The 27,914-nt window shown below is 35.4% G+C and overlaps 2 protein-coding genes and 1 long non-coding RNA gene across 9 annotated transcripts in view; 1 reads left to right on the forward strand and 2 right to left on the reverse strand.

Moving 5' to 3' along the window:
• Positions 1-12,182, reverse strand: part of LOC110833656 (uncharacterized) — a 151,696-nt gene extending 139,514 nt beyond the window's left edge. For 2 of the 3 annotated variants that reach the window (XR_002544269.2, XR_015536774.1), the window contains exon 1: positions 12,104-12,182. This is a non-coding gene — a long non-coding RNA (uncharacterized LOC110833656). The remainder of the gene's footprint in view (positions 1-12,103) is intronic. The other variant, XR_002544270.2, reaches the window with a different exon arrangement.
• LOC110833654 (fatty-acid amide hydrolase 2-A) lies at positions 693-24,349 on the forward strand. The gene is made up of 11 exons (XM_022071971.2): positions 693-822; positions 9,078-9,269; positions 12,044-12,263; positions 14,282-14,499; positions 15,233-15,344; positions 16,224-16,381; positions 17,991-18,134; positions 19,792-19,893; positions 20,415-20,582; positions 20,672-20,854; positions 22,196-24,349. The coding sequence occupies exons 2-11, from the start codon at positions 9,099-9,101 to the stop codon at positions 22,304-22,306; spliced, it is 1,587 nt and encodes a 528-aa protein (XP_021927663.2). The 5' UTR covers positions 693-822; positions 9,078-9,098; the 3' UTR covers positions 22,307-24,349.
• Positions 16,180-27,914, reverse strand: part of jar (Myosin heavy chain 95F jaguar) — a 67,028-nt gene continuing 55,293 nt past the window's right edge. For 4 of the 5 annotated variants that reach the window (XM_022071967.2, XM_022071966.2, XM_022071964.2 and 1 more), the window contains one exon: positions 22,457-27,693. In XM_022071967.2, coding sequence (XP_021927659.1) covers positions 27,542-27,693 — 152 coding nt within the window. In that variant the 3' untranslated portion in view covers positions 22,457-27,541. Of the gene's footprint in view, positions 22,293-22,456; positions 27,694-27,914 lie in introns of those variants that run through there. The other variant, XR_015536773.1, reaches the window with a different exon arrangement.

The following is a 27,914-nucleotide window of genomic DNA, read 5'->3' on the forward strand; positions in this document are numbered from 1 at the left end:
TGGCGCAAGAACCCAGTCATCTTCATACAACATCAAATCTCACAAATCAAACATTACCTGCATTAACTATGTCTGTGTGGCCAGCACTTTAGGCCTTTGTATAAGATTCATAGTATTCCTCGACATCTTCAAAAGTTGTGTTCGCACAAATTGAGAAAACACATACGTACCAAAAACCTATAGAATTTATTGTATAAATTTCAATAATTTTTAATATCATAACCAATCAATCATAATCAATATCATAAAAACTAAAAATACTACAGATTGCTTAGTATTTCAATGGCATTATTATAAATATACATTAAATTAACAGAATATTCTTATTTATTCATTCTCTGCAAACCATTTACCGGTATCCAAAAACTTCATTCAACGATAATACCTTTTGTCGTAGCCGCCACTAAATTTCGTGTTTCAAGGTCACAACAACAAGAGATTTAACAAGAGCAGTGGAACCCAGGCGAATGACGACAGCTCAGAACTCGCGCCGTGGCAAAGCTGGCTTAGGTTCACCCGTACGGAAAGTGGGGACGAAGTCCTTCGATGGCCTTGAAGCAAGCGAATTCGTGACGGCTACCGTCGTTTATGTAACGATATTAAACAAGAGAAGGAACACGTAACGAGGCTAGTATCTCTCCCACCCATGCTGATTTGCAACGCCGGCCTCTCCTGCTGCCATATCAGGTATAAATTGGCATAGGACCAGTCGATATTCAGTCGCTAGACAGCGTGACGGTGCTTAGACGTGTGAAGTTTTTTTCGTGATTGTCGGTAGACTCGATTTATAAACTGGGATCCTGTTCATTGAGAAGAACGCACGTAAGCAAACTTTTAACATACGCTGTAATTAGCTTTATTACAATTTGTAGAATACGCCTATAACCTCAGCACATTTTTATTTATTTTTCATTATTAACTGATGATTGAAATTCACGTCAGTGTTTACGAGAGAAATTACATCACTCATTATCTGGACTTTCGCTCATGTATTTTATAGACGAAGCGGCCTTACGTTGTGAAACGTTCATTATGCCTTTTATACGGCTAAAGACATTTGTCTTAAAGAAATGTGGGACATTCTTGAATTTTATTATTTGAAGATAAAATAAATCTTCCATGACTCATCCAGTGTTCTCTCTCTGCGATAATCTATTTCATCCAGTCCTTTAAACAAAACGAGCAGTGCACAGAACTTAACCGAATCAAAAAGAAGATAAAACTTTAGAGGATTAAAATTATCTGTCTACTCTCTGCAACACTAACACTTACAGTGTTGTTTATATAACATATCTTATAAGATATTGTAGGTGCGTCATATTGTGATTTTATTTAAAAATAGTATTAAAATATATTAAAATTGTCCGTCAATCACAATAAAGTAATATAAGATAATTAAATGGTTAAAATATTATCCTTTGTTCCGTATCGAGTACTCGATTTACATATGGAACATTCCATATGTAAATCGAGTACTTTATTGTGATTGACGGACAATTTTAATATATTTTAATATTATTTTTAAATAACATATCTTATTCGTAACACGTATAGATGAAACATGTGAAGTACGAACAGTTGAAATTTATTAACGATAGATGGTTTATCTACCTACGAGTCGAGACGGCGTCACAACCCAGAAGACCATAGGCACCAAACACCAAATCACTTACCATAAATCAGAATTCAGCACAATTTAACCCAAATTAAGGGGCTACTGAATAACTACTGGCAACAAATAACCCTCCATGCAGAACGCCATATTTACGATTAATACTATCAAACTAAACTTCTAGTATCACTTTACATAAGCGCACAAACATCAGAACAAACAGTCCCACAAAAAAGTCAAAATATTAAAATAGTCAGCCCTTTAGTAAAAATAAAGTGTTATAACAGATAATAATGTCCAAAGTAATTCCTTGTTAAATTTAGAATGTTCACTCTATTTAAAAGAAATAACATTCAGATTTTGGAAAAAGCAATGTGGATTTCTCAAAGCAAATCCCGGAACATTTTTCACTCTTGTAAAACATGAGTTTGTTAATTGAGATGCCGAGGTGAAATAAAAGTGATAACAAACCCCCCACACCACAAAAACTTTGAATCGCAAATGTAGTCTGCATACATAAAGGTGTCAGGGTCTTGGGACATTATGACCTATACCACAAGCATTTTCCAATCTTATAGGGAATATTATGTCATTCAGTAAGAGACATAGAATAACATGCAATTTCCTTGAAGAATTGTGTTATTACTTGGTAAAAGCAAGTCAGTCCACTTGTTTTCATTATACCGTATTTAAATAATATAAATAAATTTAATATTTACTTATAAATCTTAAACAATTTTTATTCGTGTTTAGAACGTACGAAATCATCGATGTCGGATGAGGAATTACCTTTTAATAATTCTTAGAATGTCCTACGGACTATGTTACTTACTAGGTGCGATCGGAAAGTTTCAAGACTGTGTCAATAGAGGGCGAACCGGATGTAGTGCGGCCTACATTCATAGTGAATCAGTGTGCCAACCGGTATAATCGAATTAGCATTTGTTTCTTAGTTACGGGCGTTTTGGTAGTGCATTACACCGACCCTCCTGCGATTTCGGAATGGCGTGTGCATCAAATTTTGCCAAATACTCGCCAAAACGGCTACGGAAACCTATGAAATGCTAAAGCAAGCATTTGGGGAGTCCGCAATGGGTCGTGCACAAACTTTTGTGTGGCATTCACGTTTTAAAAATGGCCGAACCTCTGTCGATGATGACGAGCGTTCTGGACGACCATCTTCGAGCACAACGCCCGAAAATGTTACGAAGATCGACGTCGTACCATCAACGACTTGTGCGACATTGTTGGGATAGGCTATGGGACCTGTCAGCTGATTCTAAAGGAAGAACTCCACATGCGACGCATCCTGTCTGAGGACCAGAAGCAGAATCGACTTCTCGTTTGTCAGGAGCTCAAAGATCTTGCAAGAACCGACCCCAACTTCCTTTCTAAGCTCCGTGTGACTTCTTCCTCTTCCCAAAGATGAAAATTCAGCTAAAGGGAAGGAGATTTGAGACGATAGAAGAGATTCAGGCAGAATCGCTGATGGTGCTTGACAGGCTGACAAAGAAAGATTTCCAGGGATGCTTCCAGGCTTGGCAGCGGCGCTGGGATCGTTGTGTTCACTCCCAGAGGAACTACTTCGAGGGTGATGGATGAATTTAATACCTGAGATAAGTGTACGGGTTGTTATAGGCGCAGTCTTGAAACTTTCCGATCGCACCTGGTATAGGTACTTTGACGGAGATATTGCTGAAATAACTCGATAAATTCAACTACCCTTAAGATTTGACCTTTCGTGTGTTAGAGGTGAAGCTTAAAAGGGATCGTAAGAGAGAATTTACGGAGGAGAAGAAGTTTATGACTTCAGAAAGAAACATTATTTCCTCTGGAATGTTTTTGTTCAAAACTCATTTTTCATGCTATTCATTTTCTGTTTGACGAGTTGTTCAGTAGGCACACTGCGTAATATTTATAAATACATGCCTAAATTTCGTAGATTTACATTTAATAACAAAATATGTTTTAACGGCGGCATGTTGTTGGCCCGACGCCCAATCCAAACACCAGAAGGCCGTTCCTTGCCGCAATGTCCTCTATTTCATACGTTACGTAGAAAGTTAACATGCCTTTATGTGTTGGTTATGAAGAATGATTTGTGCTAATAGACAGAACCATTATGGAGCCAGCAGAATTTATATCTGTGATACAAGAGATTCAGTGTCTTCACGTGCCATGTATCACGCTGCAAATAAGAAGACTAGATATGTGAATATGAATTAAATAATATAGTAAAAATTAGGGCAGGTATTGAAATAAAACCACAAATCCCAAAGCTACTAATCTGGGAGCAAATTAGGATTTCCATGGTATGAAGACGGCGAAATACAGCAGTTGCAACACCTGAGACGAAATTCCCATGTCAGCTCTCGGTATCGAAAGAGGAGGGCCTAGTGGCCAAGTCATTGTCCATAAAGAATAAAAATAAACAGTCACGGACACGGATTGTTCTGTGTTGTAACTCTCACTGCTAATTCTGTCTGTTTACTCTTCTGTCATTATATTTGCTGTCTTGGAACACAGCCTATTTGTTTAACAGAGTACGATTGCGAGGAGAGAGCACTTAATGCCGATGAATGCTAGATTCAAGTATAGACTCATAACGCCTACGCGAGACACAACGAAGCCAATGGTAATACTGAATTCTTGCAGCCGTATGCACTGTTTGAAATCGGTACGACTGTAATTTGAGCAGTTTTCTCTCTCGATGAGCACTTGTCACAGACAAACACTTTCTGCGTTTCGAAATTTTGTTACCAGTCGGTGTAATGTTTCCTTATTCGAAACTTCCTTGTCAGGATATTCAGTGCTAAATGTTTCTTCACGATAAGTGGTAATAACGATTTCAATGTGAAGTTGATGTTCGAGAATAAACGCGCACAATTTCTGCGCAACTGGCGTGAGCAGCGGCCTAGTACACGCAACTCTCGGTTTACGAACATTCGCTATAACGAACGTCACAATTCATTCAAAATTTCTTAAAGTCGCCAATAGATAGAGTTCCTTATAAAACGAGGTGTCAAACGTATAGTGAACATAATTGTAAGATTTAAATAAATAAACTTTTAAAAAATGTATTTATTACAATAACTATCAGAAAATTATTATATTATAATTGTACTGAACTGTTCTTGGTTAATAAAACTAATCTAGCCAGTAAAAAAGTATTTTACGTTACGTATCATATACGATAAACCATAACGCAAACATACATTATAATAAATCGTATTGAATAGACCATTCGATGTTTAATACGTTGTTTTAATGCTTTAAAATAGCTGCTAACGTACACGACACGTATCGCAAAAGCTCAGGAATGCAAGACACACATAACGAACAAAAACGTATAACGAACAACGTCTTGGAACGGAACTCGTTCGTAAACCGAGAGTTGCCTGTAACCAGGGTGACCTCGACTCGAGTGCCATGGTGGAAGATTGGGAGGGTCAATTACACGGGGGCGGAGCTGTTTATAATTTAATTTGCGTACTGTAGTAGGCACACTGATTGTTGTTCTGTTACAACTTAAATGGCACACCCTGTATAGTGTCACGGGAGATATTTGCACGGGGATGGACCTGCTATTTTTTTTAATTTTTGACCTAAAGTACGTTATTATTGGGTTCCGTTTTAAGTCTTAAGCTCTATGTATCTTCAAGAAAAATATAGAGTAAACAAACCAACAAATATTAACACTATGATGGACACTATTGCCATACGCGTTTCGACCTCAAGAGGTCATCATCAGTGGCATCAGGTAAATTAACACATTTAGTCAAATGGTTCAAACTGGATTAAGAATTAAAAATGAAAAGGTATATGACAAAGTTTTAAGATTCATAGAAAAATGGTTACGTAGCGAGAAACGGAATTTTCATTTATTCCTATTCGCCTTATAAGGCAGCAACTTCAGCGTCCGTATCGGCTAAATGAACACTAACCTTTGTCGGTACATAAACCTCACCCCTCCTCAAATTCAAAGCTGGCACGTAACATTTAATCATGAACCTTCGTAATTTCTGATGTACTGATTCCACCTACGCGGCCAGTAAACTGAATTTGGATTTCTTACTCCGTAAGTGACCGAATTTGTGTATATAAGATCACATTTATAATAATGATAAAATATGTTGTTAAATTATTAATGCAGCCATAACATTGAACGGAATATTAAGTGTTGAATACGACGTTATTTTGATGAATTTCCTAAACAATACTATTTACAATAAAGTGTACACTGTAACTCCAATGTTTGTTTATACCATCCCGAATAAAAGTGTTATTCTGGTATTGTATATCTGAACATTCATAATCGCTGACTTCACCTAAATTGTACTGTTGTATATCTGTGTATCCCGTATAATTTCGCACGTGGCTGTTGGTAAAAACAAATTTGTATTCTTTGTATCAAAATCACTTTTATCAAATTTCTGGCACAACTTACAACATGCATGTAACAGATGTAAGTAGACCACAGTGTCCATCTCGTTAAATTTACTTATTTATTTACGTATATTATTCTTCCCTCCCATATTCCCATTCGGTGAATATCTAACTAAACAAACAGAAGATTAGATTAAGTAAGTTATTAATTCAACACGTGTCGTTCATTTTTTGACAAGCCTACAACTACTTAAGTAATCTAAATAGTCTTTTTTATAAACTTTTATCCTGATAAATATTAAAAATATCATCGTTATTCTGGGTGGACTGCTGGTCGTATGTCTAAGCATAGTTACCATTTAAGATTACGTAAAACAAGCCTTTAATGAACCTCTCAAATATTATAAATGTTATGAATCAAGTTTCCATATCATTATTAACACGTCGTCCTTAAATAACCAATAAACCAGTCAAGGCGGATTCAGTTGCTAACTTACACCCATAAAAGAACTTGATCAAAATACAATTTCATTGTGATAGAACAGCCTATTATGAAATAACACCGCGGAAATTAATTAGAATCGTACACGTTAGTGAGCGTTTAACACATAATCCAGAATCTCATATTCTTGGCAGTATTCCAATTAGAAACTTCTTAAGTCTTGAGCATTACGAATTAAACGGTCACGTCTGCAAAGACGTGCATTATCGTACCTCAGTTCGCGTTAATATACGTGCACACTGAACCACCCTGTAGAGCAACATTAGCACGATATTAGTATATATGTGACAAGAAACAAAAGTATTTTCGCTCGAATGAAATTAATTGCCAGGAACCATCACTTCCTCAGATCGCGAGAGGATATCCATCGCATACGAAAGCTCGTCATATTTCATCGTTAACAACGGAATAATCTTACATTATTTACCAAATCGGTTAGAAATATTTAATACAAATGCTGGAACAATATGATAAACTCTTCTTTCATCACACAGGATCTATAAAAATATAAACCTAGTGAAATCTTTCAGAAACTCGGTGTCAGGCTGCTATGGGTCCCTCTAATCCTCTGAAAAGACAGAGACACTGCTTTTTGACGTAAATACGTCTATGAGGAAGGGTCATTCGGCAAAAAAGTTTAACGAAAAAGTGTAAGATGGTTACCTAGGAAACATTACTTCACATTGTATTACATTACTTTCGTTATTGCGGCAAGAGCTGAGCTGTGATTCGCTTGTACAAGAAGTGCGTCGTGGAGTAGATAATTTTGTGCTGGTAATGTAAAGTAATGTACATTACATTACATTAAATTACCTTACCTTACCTTACATTACATTACCTTACATTACCTTACCTTACATTACATTACTTTACATTACATTCAGCTACCACAGAGCCATCTTAAGCGTAACTAATTCAAGTTAAGCAATCAAGCATTTTTGTTACCTACGAAACATTACATTATCTTACCTTACATTACATTACCTTACCTTACCTTACCTTATCTTACCTTACCTTACATTACATTACTTTACATTACATTCAGCTACCACAGAGCCATCTTAAGCGTAACTAATTCAAGTTAAGCAATCAAGCATTTTTGTTACCTACGAAACATTACATTATCTTACCTTACATTACATTACCTTACCTTACCTTACCTTATCTTACCTTACATTACATTACTTTACATTACATTCAGCTACCACAGAGCCATCTTAAGCGTAACTAATTCAAGTTAAGCAATCAAGCATTTTTGTTACCTAGGAAACATTACATTATCTTACCTTACATTACATTACCTTACCTTACCTTACATTACATTACTTTACATTACATTCAGCTACCACAGAGCCATCTTAAGCGTAACTAATTCAAGTTAAGCAATCAAGCATTTTTGTTACCTAGGAAACATTACATTATCTTACCTTACATTACATTACCTTACCTTATCTTACCTTACATTACATTACATTACATTACTTTACATTACATTCAGCTACCACAGAGCCATCTTAAGCGTAACTAATTCAAGTTAAACATTCAAGCATTTTTGTTACCTAGGAAACGTGATCTGTTTACTCGGCATTGTTGTTACCTATAAAACATTACATTACATTAACTTACATTACATTACATTTCATTACATTACCTTACCTTACCTTACCTTACCTTACCTTACCTTACCTTACCTTACCTTACCTTATCTTACCTTACCTTACATTACATTCATCTACCACAGGCTCATTTTAAGCGTAACTAATTCAAGTTAAATAAGCTAAGTCTTAATCAAACTTTACGCAATTGTAAAGCATGTATAAAGGAAATATTTAGAATAAAGCCAATATATAAACTTCCTTTCCGTATAGACGTATTTACGTCAAATTCTCCGGAACCGTGGTTCCACTGACAACTTTTTAAAGGGGGGGGGGGTTCCTAAAGGTTCCCAGGCAGTGCCTGCTCGTCCTTCTGGTAAAGGCTGATCGAAAAGGTTACGCATGGGGGAAGTGTAGGAAGCAGAGTTATAAGAAGTGAATTCGAATGGAAGAAATTGCACAGGGTCTTGTTACATTCGATCAGATGTTTTATTTCTGTAGGTCATCTAAATATTTAAAAATCCAGTTCCCATCTAAAATAAAATAACGCGTCTCCATCATAAATCCCAATAGGTTAATTATGTTTTTAAGAAAATAATAGCTGTAATTCTGATAATCACACAACCATAGATATACTGTAGACGAAAAACAATGGTACCTAATGCTAAAGCAGGTGGTACGTACAGCATTACCACTAAGCATTTAAATATCAAACCCAGTACAAGAATAAGTCAATTGCCCTATTAGTTAGCACTCCTTCATATTTGGGAGGTCTGCCATATTGTATTTTCTTAGTAATTTAAGAAATCTAAAAGGGAGTTGAAATAACCCACATCTCTTTGATCAGTCTTTCATATTATCTGACATTTTCGATTAACCGACCGACCTACAGCATTGTTTAGGTCGAATAATCAAGACTCTACTCCACCTGTGCTCATGATTTGCATGTATGAATTGAAAATAATTCCTTTTACTGTTTTAGCTATAACCAGTAGTCAACAAGATGGAAATCGGTGTCCGGTTCATTGGATTTGTCCAGATGGTTATGCGATGGCTAACGATGCCTTTCTACTTCATATGGTCATTGCAAAGTGTAAAAACACTGCCATCTATTAAGGATCCTATTTTACTGCAGAGTGCCTCTACGTTAGCCAAAAAAATCAGAAAAGGACAAGTGAGTAAACAAAACACGGGAGAGATGAGAAGTGCATACAAAATTTTGCTTGGAAGAGATATATACAGATACGAGAGTAATGTCACAGTGATTCTTAAAGGATTGCATGATATGGACTGGATTCATCTGGCTTAGGATGGCAGATTCTTATGAAAATGTTAGTGAACTTCAGGTTACATTAATTGTAAGAAATTTCTTGAGTCAGTGAGCGACTACAAGGTTTGCAAAAAGGGATCCTATTCCATGGTGTTAGTTAAGTGAATGAAACTATTTTTGTAGAAAAGGAAATGCTATAAAATTCTGTGTTCCATGCGTAGAAACTACTGTCATATTCAAATTTCATGCAGCCACTGGGCCTATGTTGCAACTGTATTCACGCAGAGAAATCAAAGTCTATGTATGTGGTTGTTAGCTTAATGGGTTTAATCATAGTCTTGCTTGTAAAACGGGGCATTTCGAATGAAGGTGATGTTGGTAACAATGTCGAAGTAGCCTTGTGCCTGTGTCTTGAATCCTGTTCCTTACACATCATGTCAATGCATGTATATATATGTTTCTAGGCTATGCTCACATGCATATATGTATGTAAACTATGTGCATATGCTACTAATGTATGGACAAAATGTTCAGGATATCCTTTTTGGTTGAACCTGGGATTAGATGAACAGTAATATCAGTTATTCGGTTTTTGTCCGTCTAATCACAATTCATATTTAAAATTTACAATTAAGATAATTAAAATATCATTTTATGTTCCTCATCGAACAATCGATTTAGAATTGGAACATCTTTCTACAACATGTTTCGGTTTCTATATAAACCATCTTCAGGTGTAAAAGTTAAAATTATAAACTTAAAACTTAATTACAATGAATCTGGAAGTGAACATCACCAAAAAGTTGCATATCAGAAATTGTAAATTAAGTTTTAAGTTTATAATTTTAACTTTTACACCTGAAGATGGTTTATATAGAAACCGAAACATGTTGTAAAAAGATGTTCCAATTCTAAATCGATTGTTCGATGAGGAACATAAAATGATATTTTAATTATCTTAATTGTAAATTTTAAATATGAATTGTGATTAGACGGACAAAAACCGAATAATTAATTAAATTTCACAATATGACGCAACTATATCATCTTAGTAATATCAGTACCAACAATGTTTCCTGTTGATTTTCCTGTGTTATTCTCTAACCTAACCTATCAGGTGATTTATTTATTTATTTGTGGCAATGTCAATACCTCAAATGATAGAATCGTTAATGAATTGGATAAAAGATAAGCAGGGAACCAGTTGCGGCCTAACTGAAGGTAGTATCCCAGCATCTGCCTGCAAGGACTGAGGAAAGCCATTAAAACCTATCAAGATAGCCAGTCTCAGGGCCAAGATTTGAATCCTGGACCTCCCAGATATGAAGCAGGGGTGCTAACCACTTGGCCACCATGTTAAGTCAGTATATCAAGGCCCATTCAAATTTATCAATGGACTCAAAAGATATACATAAAGGTTAAATCATGCATTTAAGATGAATGAAACTTAGAGATCTTCACGTTTATACTAGGAAAGTGTTGCGTATAAACTTTCATCAGAATCTGTCTAAATGTCAGAACATAAACAGCAAAGTCCCTTATGCCCTCAAGTTAAATGGTACTTTTAAAATATCCAAGTAAATAAAAATCAAAATGGCCTGATAATATTTTGTTTAGGTTCACTGTACAAAGTTTGATTTAAATCAGTCAGGTAGTCTAGTCCGTGTTACATGCAGACAAAAGTGTTGACAGATATGTGGGCCGGGCATAAGTAATGAGCAATTTTCAGTTATATTTAAAGTACATGTAAAAGTTAATGAAAATGTTGAGAACTAGCCAAATACAGAGTGTCCGGATGAAAGGTATCCAAAATAAAAAAATATATCTCGGAAACTAATTGTCAAACACGTATCTGGTTTAAGTCATCAGAAAGGAAAACTCTGAAAGTTTTTTTCTGAGTATACAACTTTCTCAATAAATTTCAATGTGGGCTCCCCTGGTGGCACGACAAATATCCAGACAATAGTCGACCTCGTTTCACGTTGCTTGAAGCATGTTTGGTGTTACCATAGCCACAGCGTCCCTTATGCGGGCTTTCAGGTGTTAAAGGTCGTTGATCTTAACCTGGTAGACAATGTTCTTCACATAACCCCACAAAAAAATCCAATGGGGTTAAATCTGGCGACCTGGGAGGCCAAGCAATTGGTCCACCTCTGCCGATCCATCTCCCAACCGGATACGTGTTTGACAATTAGTTTCCGAGATATTTATTTTTTATTTTGGATACCTTTCATCCGGACACTCTGTAGTTATGCTAAAGAGTCATAATTCTACAAGTTATCATTAATTATAGTATTATGGTGTATGTTTCTAGACCTTCAGAATAATTATATTTTCCACCTAGACTGAAGTAATGTGCTAAACTTATACACATGTTAATAAAACGTAAGCAGTGGTAATCCATGAACAAAACCTTCGTAGTGAGAAGCTAAGTATAAATATTATTTCCTGTTAGCTTTAGAAATTATGAAGACCTTGACAAAATCAAAATGCTTAGTCCAGCAAGTAATTCCTCAATCTGTATGACAAGTGAAGCCCAGAACTGTTTTTAAAACCATTTCATTGTGATCTTGTTCCTTCTAAAGCTTAAATTTTGAATTTTTGACACAAAAAAAAATTTGTTTCTCAATAAGTAAACAAAACAAAGAGATATTAATTCAATAACAAACATGTTTTAGCTGAGCAGTGAGGATGTTGTACGAGCGTATATCACAAGAATAAAGGAAGTGAATCCTTACCTCAATGCTGTTGTAGAGGATCGCTATTCAGATGCTCTGCAAGATGCTCAAGAAGTTGACAGACTGATAGCTTCGCACTGTAAAACAGAGCAAGAAATTAAAAAACAAACACCGTTACTGGGAGTCCCATGTACTGTGAAAGAGAGTTGTGGTGTCAAAGGTTGTATAAATTCAAGTGTTAATATTGCCATATTTTCGGTTGTAACATAAATAAAATCTTAAATGCCATATAAGGACAGTTACTAACATTGAAATTCCTATCAGTCTTCATCCAGTATTGAATAAAACACAACTGAATGAATATATCATTGTAATAAGACATTCTAAAGTACTGATACCTGTAAAGCACAAGACAGTAACATTTTAATTCTCTTACTTATAAAAATGCTTATGCAAACAGGATATATAAAACTCTTGTCATTCAGTTTCTTCATTCATATATCAAGAAATATCATGATTGATCAAAATCAATGTAATGAACTATTTGAAACATAAAATAGGTTATACTGGATGTACCTTTTAAAACATAACCTAACAATAATGACATACTATGGTATAAAAAATAAATAAGAATCAGGTCCACCTCATTATAATAGATTCTATCATTAGCCCTCTTTCTGTGTAAATTTCTTAAAGAAAGAGTTTATTCAAATAACCTACAAAGCTTCAAGGAATCAAAATGCAATATTGAATAACTTATTTTAAATGGAATACTCTGTATTTACACTTTACATACTCATGTTAAGGATGGGGCAGGACACCATTTTGCTTATTCTTCACTGAAACTGGACCACTCTTACCCACATCTTTCTAACATATCTTTTACCATGCAACTACTTTGATGTCTACATTCCTTTTTTTAAAAATATTTACTGGTCTAAAGTAAAGTATGCACAAACCATCTAGATGCTTTCTCTTTCACTTCAAACACTTGTATAATAAGTTCTCTTCTGTATTTTCCTATACCTTAAGTAAACATCACAGAAACTGCCATTATTGGCTTTGCTTTATCTTTCAAGAGACAAAGAGAAAATATATTCCTAACCCTTTTCTGTGTCAATAAAAAAACAGACTACACAAACAGAAGCTAGTGAATACATATTTAACCACTGCTATATATACTGGGAAAGTGATTCATTCTCATTCCACAGTCAACTTGTACTTTATCTCATAAGAGTAAAAAAATAAAGCCTTTTAATGAATAGATGTTTACAGATTTGTGAAACTTTATAATTTGCATTCTTCCTCAAATTACACTAGGAAGATGAAATCAGGGAGGCTGAGATGGGAGGGGCATGTAGTGCACACAGGAGAGATAAGAAAACATAAAAAAATTTGGATGGGAAACCTGAAGGGAAGAGATTACTCAGTAGACATAGGTATAGATGGGATGATAATATTCAAACAAATCTTGGGGAAGTAAAGTTGAAGAGTGTGAATTGGATTCATCTGGCACATAACTGAGACTGGTGGTGGACTCTCATGAAAACGCTAATAAATCTTATGGTTCCATAAAGGCGAGGAATTTCTTGACTAACTGACCTTCTCTGGGAGACTTTTGCTTTATGGGACTGGTTATTTAGAAGAATTTCATATTTCAAAGAGTTAAACGAGGATTCTCTGCAATTAATAGAGTATTAATAAGTAAAATGACTGTTTGCGATGTTGTGCTAGTAATTACAATGATGATGGAGGCAGCAAGCACCTCTGAATACCAGAAGACAGTCATTGTCATACTTGCTCATCTGAGAAACTAAAATATCACCAATTTTATCATTAATAGTTTATAAACCAAACATACCTTTCCAATACTTCAATTGTTCTCTAAAGTAAAATATTAACATTATAACCTGAAAACTATATTTCACTTTGCATTAAAGTTGGTTCTGTAATAGTAACTATGTTGTCTCTAATGTATGTAAATCTTTTGGATAAATGTTGTAAATACTCTACTTACTGTGAACTCTTTAATGTATCATAAAGAAATGCTGTTGGAATATATGTATATTAATTATAATATTCTTAGGTTATAACATTATATGTGTAAGGAACATGGCATTCAAAATTGTAACATAGCCTGCCATGGTACATGATTAACATAACTCCATACCAGAAAAATGTATTTATTGTATTTAGATACTGTTATAAACTAATTTTACCTTTTATTTTGTTTATAAGGCATGAGCCAGTGTGTAGGTTCCTTAACAAGATGTGGAATTAAAGCAGATAAAGATTCTGAGGCAGTGAAATTAATTAGGAAAGCTGGTGCTATTCCTCTGCTGGTCTCAAACACTCCAGAATTCTGCCTCAGCTGGGAAACAACTAATATGGTCACTGGAAGAACACTCAATCCCTACAACTTCTTAAAAACTGCAGGAGGTTCTTCTGGTGGAGAGGTAAGGTATAAAACTGGTGGAGAGCCATGGTCACTAAACTTGAACACAACATGTCTGAATCTGAAATATAGGAGGTAATGGTGGGCAAAAAAACAAAACAAAAAAACATGGTGGCCACACACACATATGGTACTTTGTACTGATTATCTAGCCTGTTTATATGGGGGGAGGGGGGGGGGGAAAGGCTATTCATGTGAAATTTAAAATGAGGAAAAATTATCAACACCTACAAATTTTGTATATTTTTACTGTATGTTGAAAATTTTAAATATCACAATATGTATCTTTGAGGTTATATTTGACAAAGTATTTGGATATAGAAAAAACACATGCACAACTTTATATAGGCCATGAAATTGAAACGTAAAATGTAGAGTTGTCCTGGTGCTTAACTATGCACCACCACCATACAGACATAGTCCCCTACCCACTAGTAGGAGGTGGGTAGTTAGATTCATGTCCTGACTGCTTTACTCCCATGCATAATAACATATTGACAGTTTTTTTCAAAAAATTGAATAAAATTTAATTTCAGGGTACATGATGTTAAAGGATGCTGTACTTACATATTTTCCTCACATTCGGTTCTCAACTTTAATATATAAATCCTTTCAAATGTTTAAAATAATAACACATAAAATTGTGTTTAATGTGTAATCCATTACTAGTTCATACAGAAAAAATGTCCTGAAGAATAAGTCAAATAATTATTTTCCAATTTATTTTCTTAAAGGCTGCATTGATAGGTGCTGGTGCTTCAGTGATTGGTGTTGGTTCTGATGTGGCTGGCTCTATTCGTATCCCAGCAATGTACAATGGAATCTTCGGTCATAAACCAACTCCAGGTAAGCAGGCCTCCCTGTATAAGCACTACTTTGCTCCTCACAAAATAAAAATCAATTTATACTAAAATATCTAAATACAAGACATTTCATGCATACATATCTTGTTTTATTACATACATGAATGTCTTGTAATGACGTTGCTGATATATGGGAATAAATATTAAAAATGATAGACATTTGAAGTATTTATTTTTGGATTTCTCAGAATTTCTTTAACTTGAGTAGATGCTTAAAAATGTATCCTAGTGTTCCTCAGAAAAATGTGTGTCTTTACACATCTTATTTTCTGTAACTTTTGATTCTTTGTTACAGAAACTCTAAAGAATGTTTAATTGCAGTTCTCATAATATTTATAATTAGAAGTATGGAATAATCAGTTGGGATGAAACTAGAATAATGTATGTTATGTCTCATTAAGTTCAAGAGATGGACTAGAGAGTAAAGAATAACTTGCATTTGGACCAAACCACAACACTTTTAATGCATATAGGGGAACAGAATAAACTCCATGCAATATTAACCTTGGTACTAATTGAAGGTGAGTTGTCAGCTTTATGCTCCAACCACTCTTCCCCTTCAAGAAACAGACCCCTTTATACTCACCAAATAAGATGCTGGGTATGTCACACAATCAGTCCAAATACAATGATGAGGAGGAGAAGAATCCTTGCTCTGGCAGCAAATCAAAGCCCAGCAGCATAAAGCCTGTGTCATTACTCTACTGGAAAAGCTGTCCCAGTAACTTTGAAGAGATGTAAGGATTAATTTTATTTCTCTAACTGACCAATAGCACCATGCCTAAGGATTGGCTTGGTACTAAAAAATATTGCAGGACTTGTGAAAAGCAAATATAACTTTATTATTCTTTCCTGAATACAGGTTATGTGTCTATTGATGGTCACTTCCCACACGCAACAGATATAGATTTCGATAAGTATCTTGTAGTGGGACCAGTTTCTCGATATGCTGAAGATCTTAAGCCCATGCTGTCTATTATGGCAGGAGACAGGGCTACCGAACTAAAACTATATGACCAGGTATGTTAAAACAGCTAGGCATTTACAGAATTCTTGACAAAGGAACAAAGACTTAATTACCTGAAGTTTGTGTGTTCTGTTGTATTTTGACAGTTCATCCATTAACACAGCACACACTTGTTTTCAGAAATCCTAACAAATTATATTAACTCAATTTCATAATGTTTTCACCAAATCTTGGGCAAAGTAAAGAACTACAAAACATTGTTTCACTCAGACATTATGTAAAACAATATCAAGTGGAATGTGTTTCTTAACACCATCAGCAAGACACGCCCTTTTTGATCATAAAATGAAACCAATAGTAAAGAATTAATTTCATATTTCATCAGTAAAAACCTTAATAGCACTAAAACAAAGCTGGAAAGTGCTTATAAAAGAATTAATTTTGACACGATATAAACAACAATTAAAGTTTCAACCCAGGATGGGAGATACTTATGAAGAAAGACTCCCCCCACAAATTATATATATAATATTAATAACAAACCACCAACTTAATGGGAAAAGCCTAGTTGTATTTCAGTGATGTAAGTAACTGAAAAAGAGGCAAATACATTATATTAAAACACATGCTGAATAATCTTAATCTTTAAAGCACAGAATGCACATATTTTTATGAAGCATTTTACTAGTTACAAGTGTCACACGTTAAACCATCTGTATTAAATTTGAATAAAAACATACCTTCTTATCACCCTCTATCTTATAATAAATTATGAGAAAATATTTTTCAGGCTACACCCCGCTTTGCAGATGACATTGCAATAATAGCAGATTCAGAATGTGAAATGAACAGGATGCTTGGAATATTTAACAAAACCTTAGAGAAGTTCAAGCTAAACATAAACACAAAGAAGACAAAAATCATGGTAGTAGACAAACAAAAAGATGGAATGAAGGCAAATATAAGAATAGGCAAAACAAGATTAGAACAAGTCAGGGAATTCTGCTATCTGGGTAGTGTGATTGACACTGAAAATAGATGCCTTACCGAGGTCAAAAGAAGGATAGCGATGGCAAAGCAAGCGTTTCAAAATAAGAGGAACCTATTATTAAACAGACACATCAGTATAGATACTAGGAAGAAATTTGTTAAAACCTTTGTTTGGAGTGTGCTGACATATGGATGTGAGACCTGGACTTTAGGGAAACAAGACTTGAAGCCGCAGAAATGTGGATTTGGAGAAGGCTAACAAGAACAAGTTGGATGGAAAAGAAGAGTAATGACCAAATACTAAAAAAAAATGAAATAAAGGATGAAAAGAAATTACTGAAGGCAATAGGAAAGGGAAAAACAAAGCTCCTTGGGCACATATTGGGACACGACACATTCCTCCAAAACATTTTTGAAGGTAAGGTGTTAGGGAAAAAATCGAGGAGACGACCAAGAATGTTCTACCTTAAGAACACGATCAGTGAGATGGGATGCGCTTCATATGCTGGCATAAAGAGGATCACAGAGGACCGAAGGATGTGGCTGCAGCGACAAGGCGTGGCCTTTAGGAAATGATGATGACCCTGGTCTAACCTGTTACCGTGGAGTTGGTTTACAGTAATTCAGGGCAGACACTTCGTTAAAGTCACTAATACTTAGGTTCACTTTTAGGTTGATCTTCATAACCTGAAGGTGTTTTATATGGAAGAAGCCGGTTTCTCTCTGGTCATGCTGCCTGTAGAACAGTGTATTAAAGATGCTGTACACATGGCTGCAAAACACCTTAATAGGAAGTACGGTATGCCAATAACAGAGGTAAGATTCAAAGTTACCTGTATAATCACAAAATTGAAAATTCAAATATACTGGCATGTTGTGATACACTCAGCATGCAGTAAAGCTATTCAGTACTTTTCCAGCTGTAACATTTCATAAATATTTCTACAGAATAAAACAGGTTACTTTTTACGTATCTTCCTGCAATCATTTACTGATATGATAATTGCAAGGTTCATTAGAGAGAAGAACTTAAGTAAAGACTTTAGAAAATTTATAATAGAAGTTCTAGAACTTTACCAGGAAAGAATTCACTGAGAGATCATAAAATGTGTAACCAATGAAGGTGAAACGTTCAGTCAAAATGGCAAAATAAATAAATAAATACACAATCCAAACCCCTCCTCTAGAAAGTGTTCCAATACACATCAAATACTGAACATAGTGATTGAGTAGTTACCACTCCTACCTCATATTTAGGTCCAAGGTTCAAATCTGAGCCTAAAGATTGGCTATCCTGACTGAGGTTCTTCATGGTCGTCCTCAATCAAGGCACATGTCTTTATTATAATATAAAATTAGGTATGACTGCTTCTTTCCATATCCCTTCTGAATCATGATTCATCCTCATACATATTCTGAGCTACTGACAGCGTTGTTAAATAAACCACAAACAAATAAATAAATAATATGCATCAGATGTTCAAAATTGTGACAGATGCTTTTGTTGTTTGGGCATGAAGTTTTATATCTCATTGTAACTAAAGGACATAGAGGATATTTGAACAGGGTGCTAAGGGGAATATTAGGGCCTGAGTGAGAGGATGTAGTGGAAGCCTAGAGAGAAATGTTCAACATGCAGAATCATAAATTATACTATTTTCCAAATATTATTGCAGTGATCAAATCAAGAAAAAATTAGATGTGTGGGACATGTAACCTACATGGGAGACATGAGAAATTAGAAGAAAATTTTTGTTGAAAAATCTGAATAGGTTCACTTGGGAGACGAAGGCATAAATGAAAGGATAGTGTTAAAACCGATTTTAAAGAAATAGGATGTGATGATATGAACTGGGTTCATGTGGCAGGCTCTTGTAAACACAAAAATTAACCTTCAGATTCCATGAAAGTAGGGAAGTTAACTGGCTGGCTGACTGACTATTACCTTCTCAAGAAGGACTTCACATCATTGGAACAGTTAGTAAAGTAAAGTAAAGTAAAGTTTGTCCCACTATACGCCATGTAGGCGCTTGGGGTGAGAGGAGGTATAGCTCCTCTCTTCCTTGACCTTCGGCACTAGATGGGGGTGAGTGATCAGCATCACGCCCCGGCCGGCTTTACCCCCGGGAATGGACCCCGGTACCCATTGTAGAGGAGGCTGGGTGGGCCCCAGAGCCGGTCTGGACGCAGAGGCTAGAGGAAAAATCCTCTGCCCCAGTCGGGGATCGAACCCCGGTCGTCCAGCCCGTAGCTAGTCACTATACCGACTGAGCTATCCCGGCTCATTTGGAACAGTTAGACATTACTTTTCTTAGTAAAAGAAACTTAAACTAAATTTACTGTGTTTTATTTTTCATTGTTCATACTGTACATTGCAGTATGAATAGGTATATGTTAACGCTGAACAAATTCAAACAATGGGTCTTTATAATTGTTTTAATGTAGATTAATTTTAAGTATCCTATTTTTACAGGGCGGTTTCAAAGAAATGGAAGATTCTACTGAGATAAGCACTTCTGTCTTTTTTGGTTTACAAGGAATACCAAATCCATTAGAAGATCCTCAGAACCCCAAGGTCAGACATCAATTACGTAAAATTAAGTACACTTCGTATATATCAAAATTAGAGTGACATTATCAGCTAATAATAAAACAAAATGAGAGTTTTAGAAACCTTAATATGGAATTGAAAGCTAAAGTTGGAGAAAAAAGTCCTATAGGTGATTGGGATGACAGTACTCAAGATTTCTTCTTATCTGTCTACTGTTATACCAGCCTAAGTCAGCCATTCCTAAAGTACTTGTTCCTAGCAAATGTTATCATGAACATAATTCCTGTAAACAAAATGGCTAGATGGCTGGAGGGGGAAATGTAGAGGGAGTTGATCCATGGGGCTTCTGTGGATATAATTTATAAAAAACTAATCTGAGAAGACACAAAATCATGTTAACACAGTAATAAATGTTTGGGCTCCATAAAAGGCACAGAATTTGTTTGACTAGCTGAGTGACTGTTACCTCTCAAGGACTAAGCTCCATGGAGTTACATTAATTTTTTAATTACAACAGATCAAAATAATTATTTTGCATGTTTCAGGGGTCACAAAACTTGTTCCTGGAAATATTGAAGGCACTATTTGGTGTATCCAAGTATTCATTATCTCTCTTAGGATTTTATGCGCTGCAAGCCACGAATGTATTCATTCCGAGATGGAAGTATAAATACTACTATGACCAGAAAGAAGCACTGAAGAGAAAATTTACAGTAAGAAATTAATATTTCTCATATAATTATTATACTTGGACTTCAATTACATTTCAGCATTTTCATTCTCAATATAATCTTAATTCCAGGATGTTCTTGGGGACAATGGAATATTCTTATATCCAACACATCCTACTGCTGCCTATTACCACAATCAAATGTATACAAAAACTGCTGGAGTCATGTATACAATGATATTTAATGTGTTGGGATTACCATCAACACATGTTCCTCTTGGGCTCAACGACGACGGTATGCCCATAGGGATCCAGGTATGTATAACTACTGAAAATTAGGTTTATGCTATAAAATAAGTTCCTAATTTTGTGTTATTTGTATAATGTGCATGAAATGAACACATATAGGACTGACCATGTCTGTATTTCCGTCTGTCCACTCGCATGATTCAACTTGAGACCTGCTAGACAGGTTATGATAAAATTTGGTATGGACATGTCATTGGGGGCTACGATAAATTTGTATATTTCAATTTCTTGAACCTGTGAGATGGGAGTAACATACCACCACTTAATATAGGATAATATGATATATGGTAATAGATCTTTGGTACTGTAATTCTTTGTAAAATAAAAAATAACGTAGTGTCTGCTCGAAACAGTAAAAAAAAACTCTTTTGACCAAGATTCAACCCCATGATCATCAGCACATGATTCTAATACACTAGTACATAGCTAACTCACATTGAGTTATGTTACTGTGGGTTTATATTATCTAAAAAATACATTAAGAATACACGATCTGTTAAGTTAGTAAAGTAATGTTAACGCATTTTCTTTTGTGAATAGTTAATTTGTTTTTAAAATTAACAAGTTAAGAGACATTTCAACATATATTACTAGCGACACATTGCATTTATAGACTAGTCTGTAATACGTACAGAGACAAAGTGAAGGTCCTCTATTCAAAACCATGCCATTCTCTCAAAAATCATTTTCTGATAAATGAATCAGCAGAGAAGAAATAAAATAGCATTTAAAACATTTGTTCATGCATTTTAGTGATGATAACAGTGACAATGGTGGAAAGTACTGGAATTAAATTCACCCAAGTTTCATTTGTGAATAAGAAGACAAGTATGTAAGAGTGCGTAAATAAATATGATGCTGAAAACATGTAACGGTTTGCTTTTATGAGGTCTGCGATTGGCTGGTATGCTTATGTGGATGACACTCATTGCATAGCTTGTAAAATTCCCCACATGCAGATTTTAACACTATGTAGGTTTCTTTCGATGTGTTTCCAAGTTCTGTGCAGAATCATTCAACTGTTCCTTCACTAACTGACTGACCAACTAACTCCATGTAGTACAGTCCTGAGTCAGATCGATCCAGTCGTCACTGTCCCATCATAAGACCGATTTTGATATTACTCCCATTAAGTAGTGTCTTTCCTTAAAGCTTTCTAATAATTTTTTGTATCTCCCAATGTGTGCTACATGCCCCACCCACCTTATATTCCTTCATTTGACCATACTGATAATATTTGGTGAAGAGTATAAATTATGGAGCTGTTCATAACGCAGTGTTCTCCAGCCTGCCGTCACTTCATACCTCATATGAATTCAAAGTATTAAACACATCTGTGTATTACAGGTGGTGGCAGGCCCACATCAAGATCGGCTATGTCTCGCAGTCGCAGAAGCACTTGAGAAAGATCTGGGTGGTTGGATACCTCCCCCAGCAGAGCTCTCTGGAAAAGCATAACTATATGAATGAAATATATTGACTGCACTCTGATTGGCTCTGGTCTTATAAAAAGTTAATTTATACATTTGGGTTTTGATTTTCATGTAAAGTATTTGTTTCCACACATGATTCTTAAAAATAACATGTAATTTCCAAAAACAGAAAATGTTACCATGACGTGTTTACTTTCATAAGATAACATGAAGAAGGTTGTTATTTTTATTAACTTTCATTCTTTCATGGTTGTAGTTGCAAATAATATTGTATCTGTTTACTTAATTCAGTATCCCTCCATTACTATGATGGGAAATAGCCAAGGAAATACAAAACAACACATATCCAGGAAGAAGGCACGCAAGATCCAATTCTAACAATGTTTAACACTGAACACACAAGGCTGTGATAAATACAGAGTGTCCGGATGAAAGGTAACCAAAATAAAAATATATATCTCGGAAACTAATTGTCAAACACGTATCCGATTTATGTCATCGGAAATGAAAACTCTGGAAGTTTTTTTCTGAGTATATAACTTTCTCAGTAAATTTCAATGTGGCTCCCCTGGTGGCACGACAAATATCCAGACGATAGTCGACCTCGTTTCACGTTGCTTGAAGCATGTTTAGTGTTACGTAGCCACAGCGTCCCTTATGCGGGCTTTCAGGTGTTGAAGGTCGTTGATCTTAACCTGGTAGACAATGTTCTTCACATAATCCCACAAGAAAAAATCCAATGGGGTTAGATCTGGCGACCTAGGAGGCCAAGCGATTGGTCCACCTCTGCCGATTCATCTCCCAGCCATCTCTCTGTCCAGGTGATTCCTAACATGGTGGCAGATATGTGGCGGCGCCCCATCTTGTTGGAGGATAGTTTGAGGTGGTAATTGGGGCAGTGCATACACCTCCAGCATGTCCAAGTACGAACGTCCGGTCACAGTCTTTTCCGAAAAGAAAAACGGCCCAATCAATTTGTCATGCATTAAGCCGGCCCACACGTTCACTTTGAGGCTGCCTCTCTCCAACTCAAATGTGACACGTGGATTTTGACTGCCCCAAATCCTGCAGTTGTACCTGTTTACAACTCCAATGACATGGAACGTCGCCTCGTCCGAGAAGCACACTTGGCGGAGGAAATAGGGTGACGCGTCAATTCTTTCTAGCATGTCCACAGCGAAGTTTGTGCGTGCTACTTGGTCAGTCGGTTTTAGTGCATGAATCATTTGAATCTTGTACGCTCTTAGGCGGTGCCTTTTGTGTAGCACATCGTGCACTGTTGAACGTGGAATTTGTAACTGCAAGCTAGCAGCACGAATTGATTTGCGCGGACTTCGCTGGAATGCCTCTCTAATGCGATTGACATTTTCTTCAGAGGTCCGTGTCTTTCCAGGCGATTTTACACGCAACAGATTACCTGTAGTCCTCAGTTTGTTGTCCCAGAACCGAATGCTTTTCCGTGTAGGAGGTTGACGTCCATACTGCGTTCTAAAACGACGCTGAACAGCCGTAAGAGATTGCAACTCTGCTAGCCACAAAACGCATTAAACCTGTTCCTGTTGTGTCGACATCGTTACTGACCTCGCCGAAGGTCACCAGCTGGCGCATGCGCGTAAGCCGGGCATGAGAAAAAAAACTCCCAGAGTTTTCCTTTGCGATGACATAAACCGGATACGTGTTTGACAATTAGTTTCCGAGATATAATTTTTTTATTTTGGATACCTTTCATCCGGAAACTCTGTTTAAATGTAATCTTTTTCTGTTAAAGCAATTTTTCTTCTAATCCTAATGCATGTGTGTAGGTGTCTATGCAGAATACTTACAGAATAAGTTTAAACTCTTAATACACTATATTATGTTCTCTGTTATGACAAATATTCAGCTTTGTTTGTACACAGGTGTCAGAGTATAATAATTCATCAAGTAGCCAGGAAGCTATGGTGTCATTATTACATATTACATTCAGTTCCCATGAAGGCTCTGTACATAACTGACAATGTAAAAGAATGTAAGTGAACAATTATTTAAGAAAACAGAAACTTCAAATAAAACTTGGTTTCGTGATTAATACTTTCTGTTTAGGAAACAATGATAATGAAAGAAAGTTAAATTTGTGAATTTCACAAAAAACTACTGATGAAGATGGGTTTCTTCTGAGTTGTTGTGTGAGAACCTAAACTCTCATTAAAGGACTATTCTCGTATCAGTTCACTGTGGTCCATAAATCATTACTATCTTAATATTACCATAACACAGGCATGAAAAATGCTTGGGAACATAGTAAAGTCATCCCATTATATGCCAACGTCAGCACTGGTAGAGGAGGTTTACAGCTCCTACTCATTCTCAACCTTGACACTAGGATGGGGTGAGTGGTCAGCAGGACACCCCAGCCATGCTTTACCCTCAGAAGAGGACTCCGGTATCAATTGGACAGGATGTGTGGGCCCCAGAGTCAGTCTGGATGCAGAGGTTAAAAGAAAATCCTCTGCCTCTGTTAGAAATGAACCCCAATTGCCCAGCCTGTAGCCAATCACTATACTGACTCAGCTACCCAACTCACATTTGGCAACCAAGTGAGCCCTCAAAACATTTTTTATGACTCAACCATGAATCGTCTTGTAGCCCCACACTATGCCCCCTAATCCCATATGATAGAGGTACATTTTCTAAATGATATGTTATATCAATGATGTTAATATAATAGCAAGACAAGGGGAAATACAATTTGTAAAGAACACAAAACAAAATAATATGTAGAACGTGATATGTAAAGGAATGAATATCGTATCTGATTTTGATTTCATATATGAAGAAGAAATGAACAGTATCACAACATCCATTAAATGTATCTCCTCCTTTTTCCAAACCCATCCCTTCAATTTAAAATCCAATGACAAAAATTAAAAGCTTTACATTTTAAGCTGTAGTTTTCACTTACGATGGAGAAGTTCTCTGCATTATCATAGACAAAGAATTATAACACACATACATATGCCATTTATCCATACATAAATGTAGTTTCAACAGTAATTCCTACTTAACTTAAGAGATAATTCTTAATGCAGATGTAGCTCATGGGACCCACATATGAGTTATCACACTTTTCACACAAGATACTTTCAGGCATGTATGTGTAAAAACACACACCCACTCTTTTAAGTATTTTTCAGATACATAATTAAAGGATATGTGGGAATCTTTTCTGACATGCTTATTTTTCTGCTAATACCATTTTATTTAAAATTTATAAGTAACATATTGCAATTTCTATTAGCAAAGCACACTGTGACTACTTTTAAAGCTTATGCACTTACAAAATAACATACCTTTCAGGTAACTATGGAGAATTTTACAGAGGCTCAGAATCTGTACATTTTCTTAATAATTTGTATGGAAATTAAGTATTTTGTGAAACATTAAATTCTTGCGTATTTCTTCATTTAATGTATTGTGAAAGGGTGAATATCTCTACAATTAATATTTTTTTCTTATTCCTAAACAATTTCAAAATATTTATTAATCTACACAAATCACAAACAGAATAATGTCAAAAATATCTTTAATATAAATTATGACAAAAAAAATCTTTCACTTCTTTCATTCACATGTTTCTACAAAATACACAGAACCTGCGCAATTTTTAGCATTAATGTGGTGATACAAGAATACTGACTGTGGACACCTCGTATTCAGAATTTCCATCATTCTAGCTGCCATAGGTTACATATTAGTTCTTTCCCGAGGCATTATGAAAGCTGGTATGTTCTGTTTTTAAGAAACACAAATAGTATAAGGCACAATGTTCTAATTCCCATAACAGTTGCTATAAATAACTTTTTATTCCCTGAAGTGTTTGAAATTTGTTAGTCATTTCAATTAGAAAGTCCACTGTAGCAAACACGATTAATGAGTTGACTAAGGACACAATGACAAATGCATAATATAAGGCTATTCGGCTGATTAAAGTTGCCCAAGTCTGAAATTATAATTCTCCTCTTTTTAAAACTACGGTTATTGAAGAAAACAGTACTGTAGTTACAACGCTGGGATATTTGTGGGTACTTTTTCACATGTGGAATCCTAAATATACCTCTAAGTTAAATTAAATATGCCATACAAAGATTGGCAACTGCTTCACTGATTAACACAATAATATTTTATATTGCGCCACTTAGACCCACATACAATCTCAAACTTTATACAGACACAAAAAAGTAATATGTATACATCTCATTTCCATTTATGTTCAAGTTCTAATCATAAGCAAGTTATTCTGAATGAAAATACAGAGAAATAAATTTCACAACGTATGTCCAGTTTTGCACAACTGGCAAAATGGCATGGAATGATCCCTGTGATTTTAAAACATAACAAAATTAACGTCCAGCTGTTTCATCACTGGTATAAATATAAACAGTTGTAATAGTGGTTAGGGGAATAAATGAGACAATATCAGTGGAAATTTATCCCAACCGTACCCAAAAATTAAGCCCTAAGCCATGCTTAAGCTTGTTCGAAAGATAAAAAATCTCTTCCTTGTCAGATGACAAGTATTTCTTGTGCAGTAATTCTCAGACAAGCTGCATATTTGAACAGGTTCTCTACCCAGGCCAATAAATGTAGATGACATCTCCTGACTTAATACTGACAAACAGTACGCTGCGGGGTATATGTTGTCCTTTCATGTGATTATATTCATGTTAGATTATTTTTTTAAAATTTCCAAGCATATTTTATATACACACAAGAACATGGATGACTAGGCTTGCTTTGAAGTGTATTAAAATATTTCAGATATAGCACAATTAGATTTACACTTAGAATTTATAGATTTGTTTGAATAAATTAATTTAAATGGGCCATCATACTGCCAACTTACCAACCAAACTAGCCATCACCTAGTTTATCAATATAGTTCAGTTGTGCCCTTTCCATCCAAAGATTTTGGCAGTGTATCCAACCTCATTATTTGAAATTAACTTTTGACATTTCTATCTTAAATTGCATTCAACACACTACATATAAACAGCATATTTTTAACAGAATCTAACATACTTTTTTTTCCAGTTTATTTCTGTCATTTTATATTACCTCTGAGAATGAAAGACAAAGAACTATGTTAAACTTCCTTCCATCCTTTGTACCAGCTCCATCACCTGTCATTTAATTTCAGGAGACAAATCTCCATCATTATTTGAATACAAAATTTAACATTTTGGATACATATAAATCGGCTATTCTTACATTTCTGTAACGTTTACTTCTTACGGTTAGCTGGTGCTACATACTCCTTCCCCCCATGTCGTTCCCATTCTCTGTTAAACTCATGTTCAAGAATCTCAGCACCACGTTTCCTTGTGAGTCCAGTCTCGTCAAGACTCAGTTCACACATCTGCATGTCATCAACACCTGCAACATGAACACACATGCAAATATATATAGGATATATTATACTAGATCAGACTAAAGACAATACAAAACGAAACAAAATTTGATGTATGAAAATTATTGTACAGAGAGTTAAGCAGGCTGCCTGGTAGAAAAGTGGCGTGCACATGCATAAAACCCTTTCCTATTTTTTGACGTAAATACGTCTATAAGGAAGGGTCATTCGGCAAAAATGTGTTACG

The sequence above is a fragment of the Zootermopsis nevadensis genome, unplaced genomic scaffold, assembly GCF_977971745.1.
Source record: "Zootermopsis nevadensis isolate Lab colony 2312 unplaced genomic scaffold, Znev_1.0 Znev_ptg000024l, whole genome shotgun sequence".
Lineage (NCBI taxonomy): Eukaryota > Metazoa > Arthropoda > Insecta > Blattodea > Termopsidae > Zootermopsis > Zootermopsis nevadensis.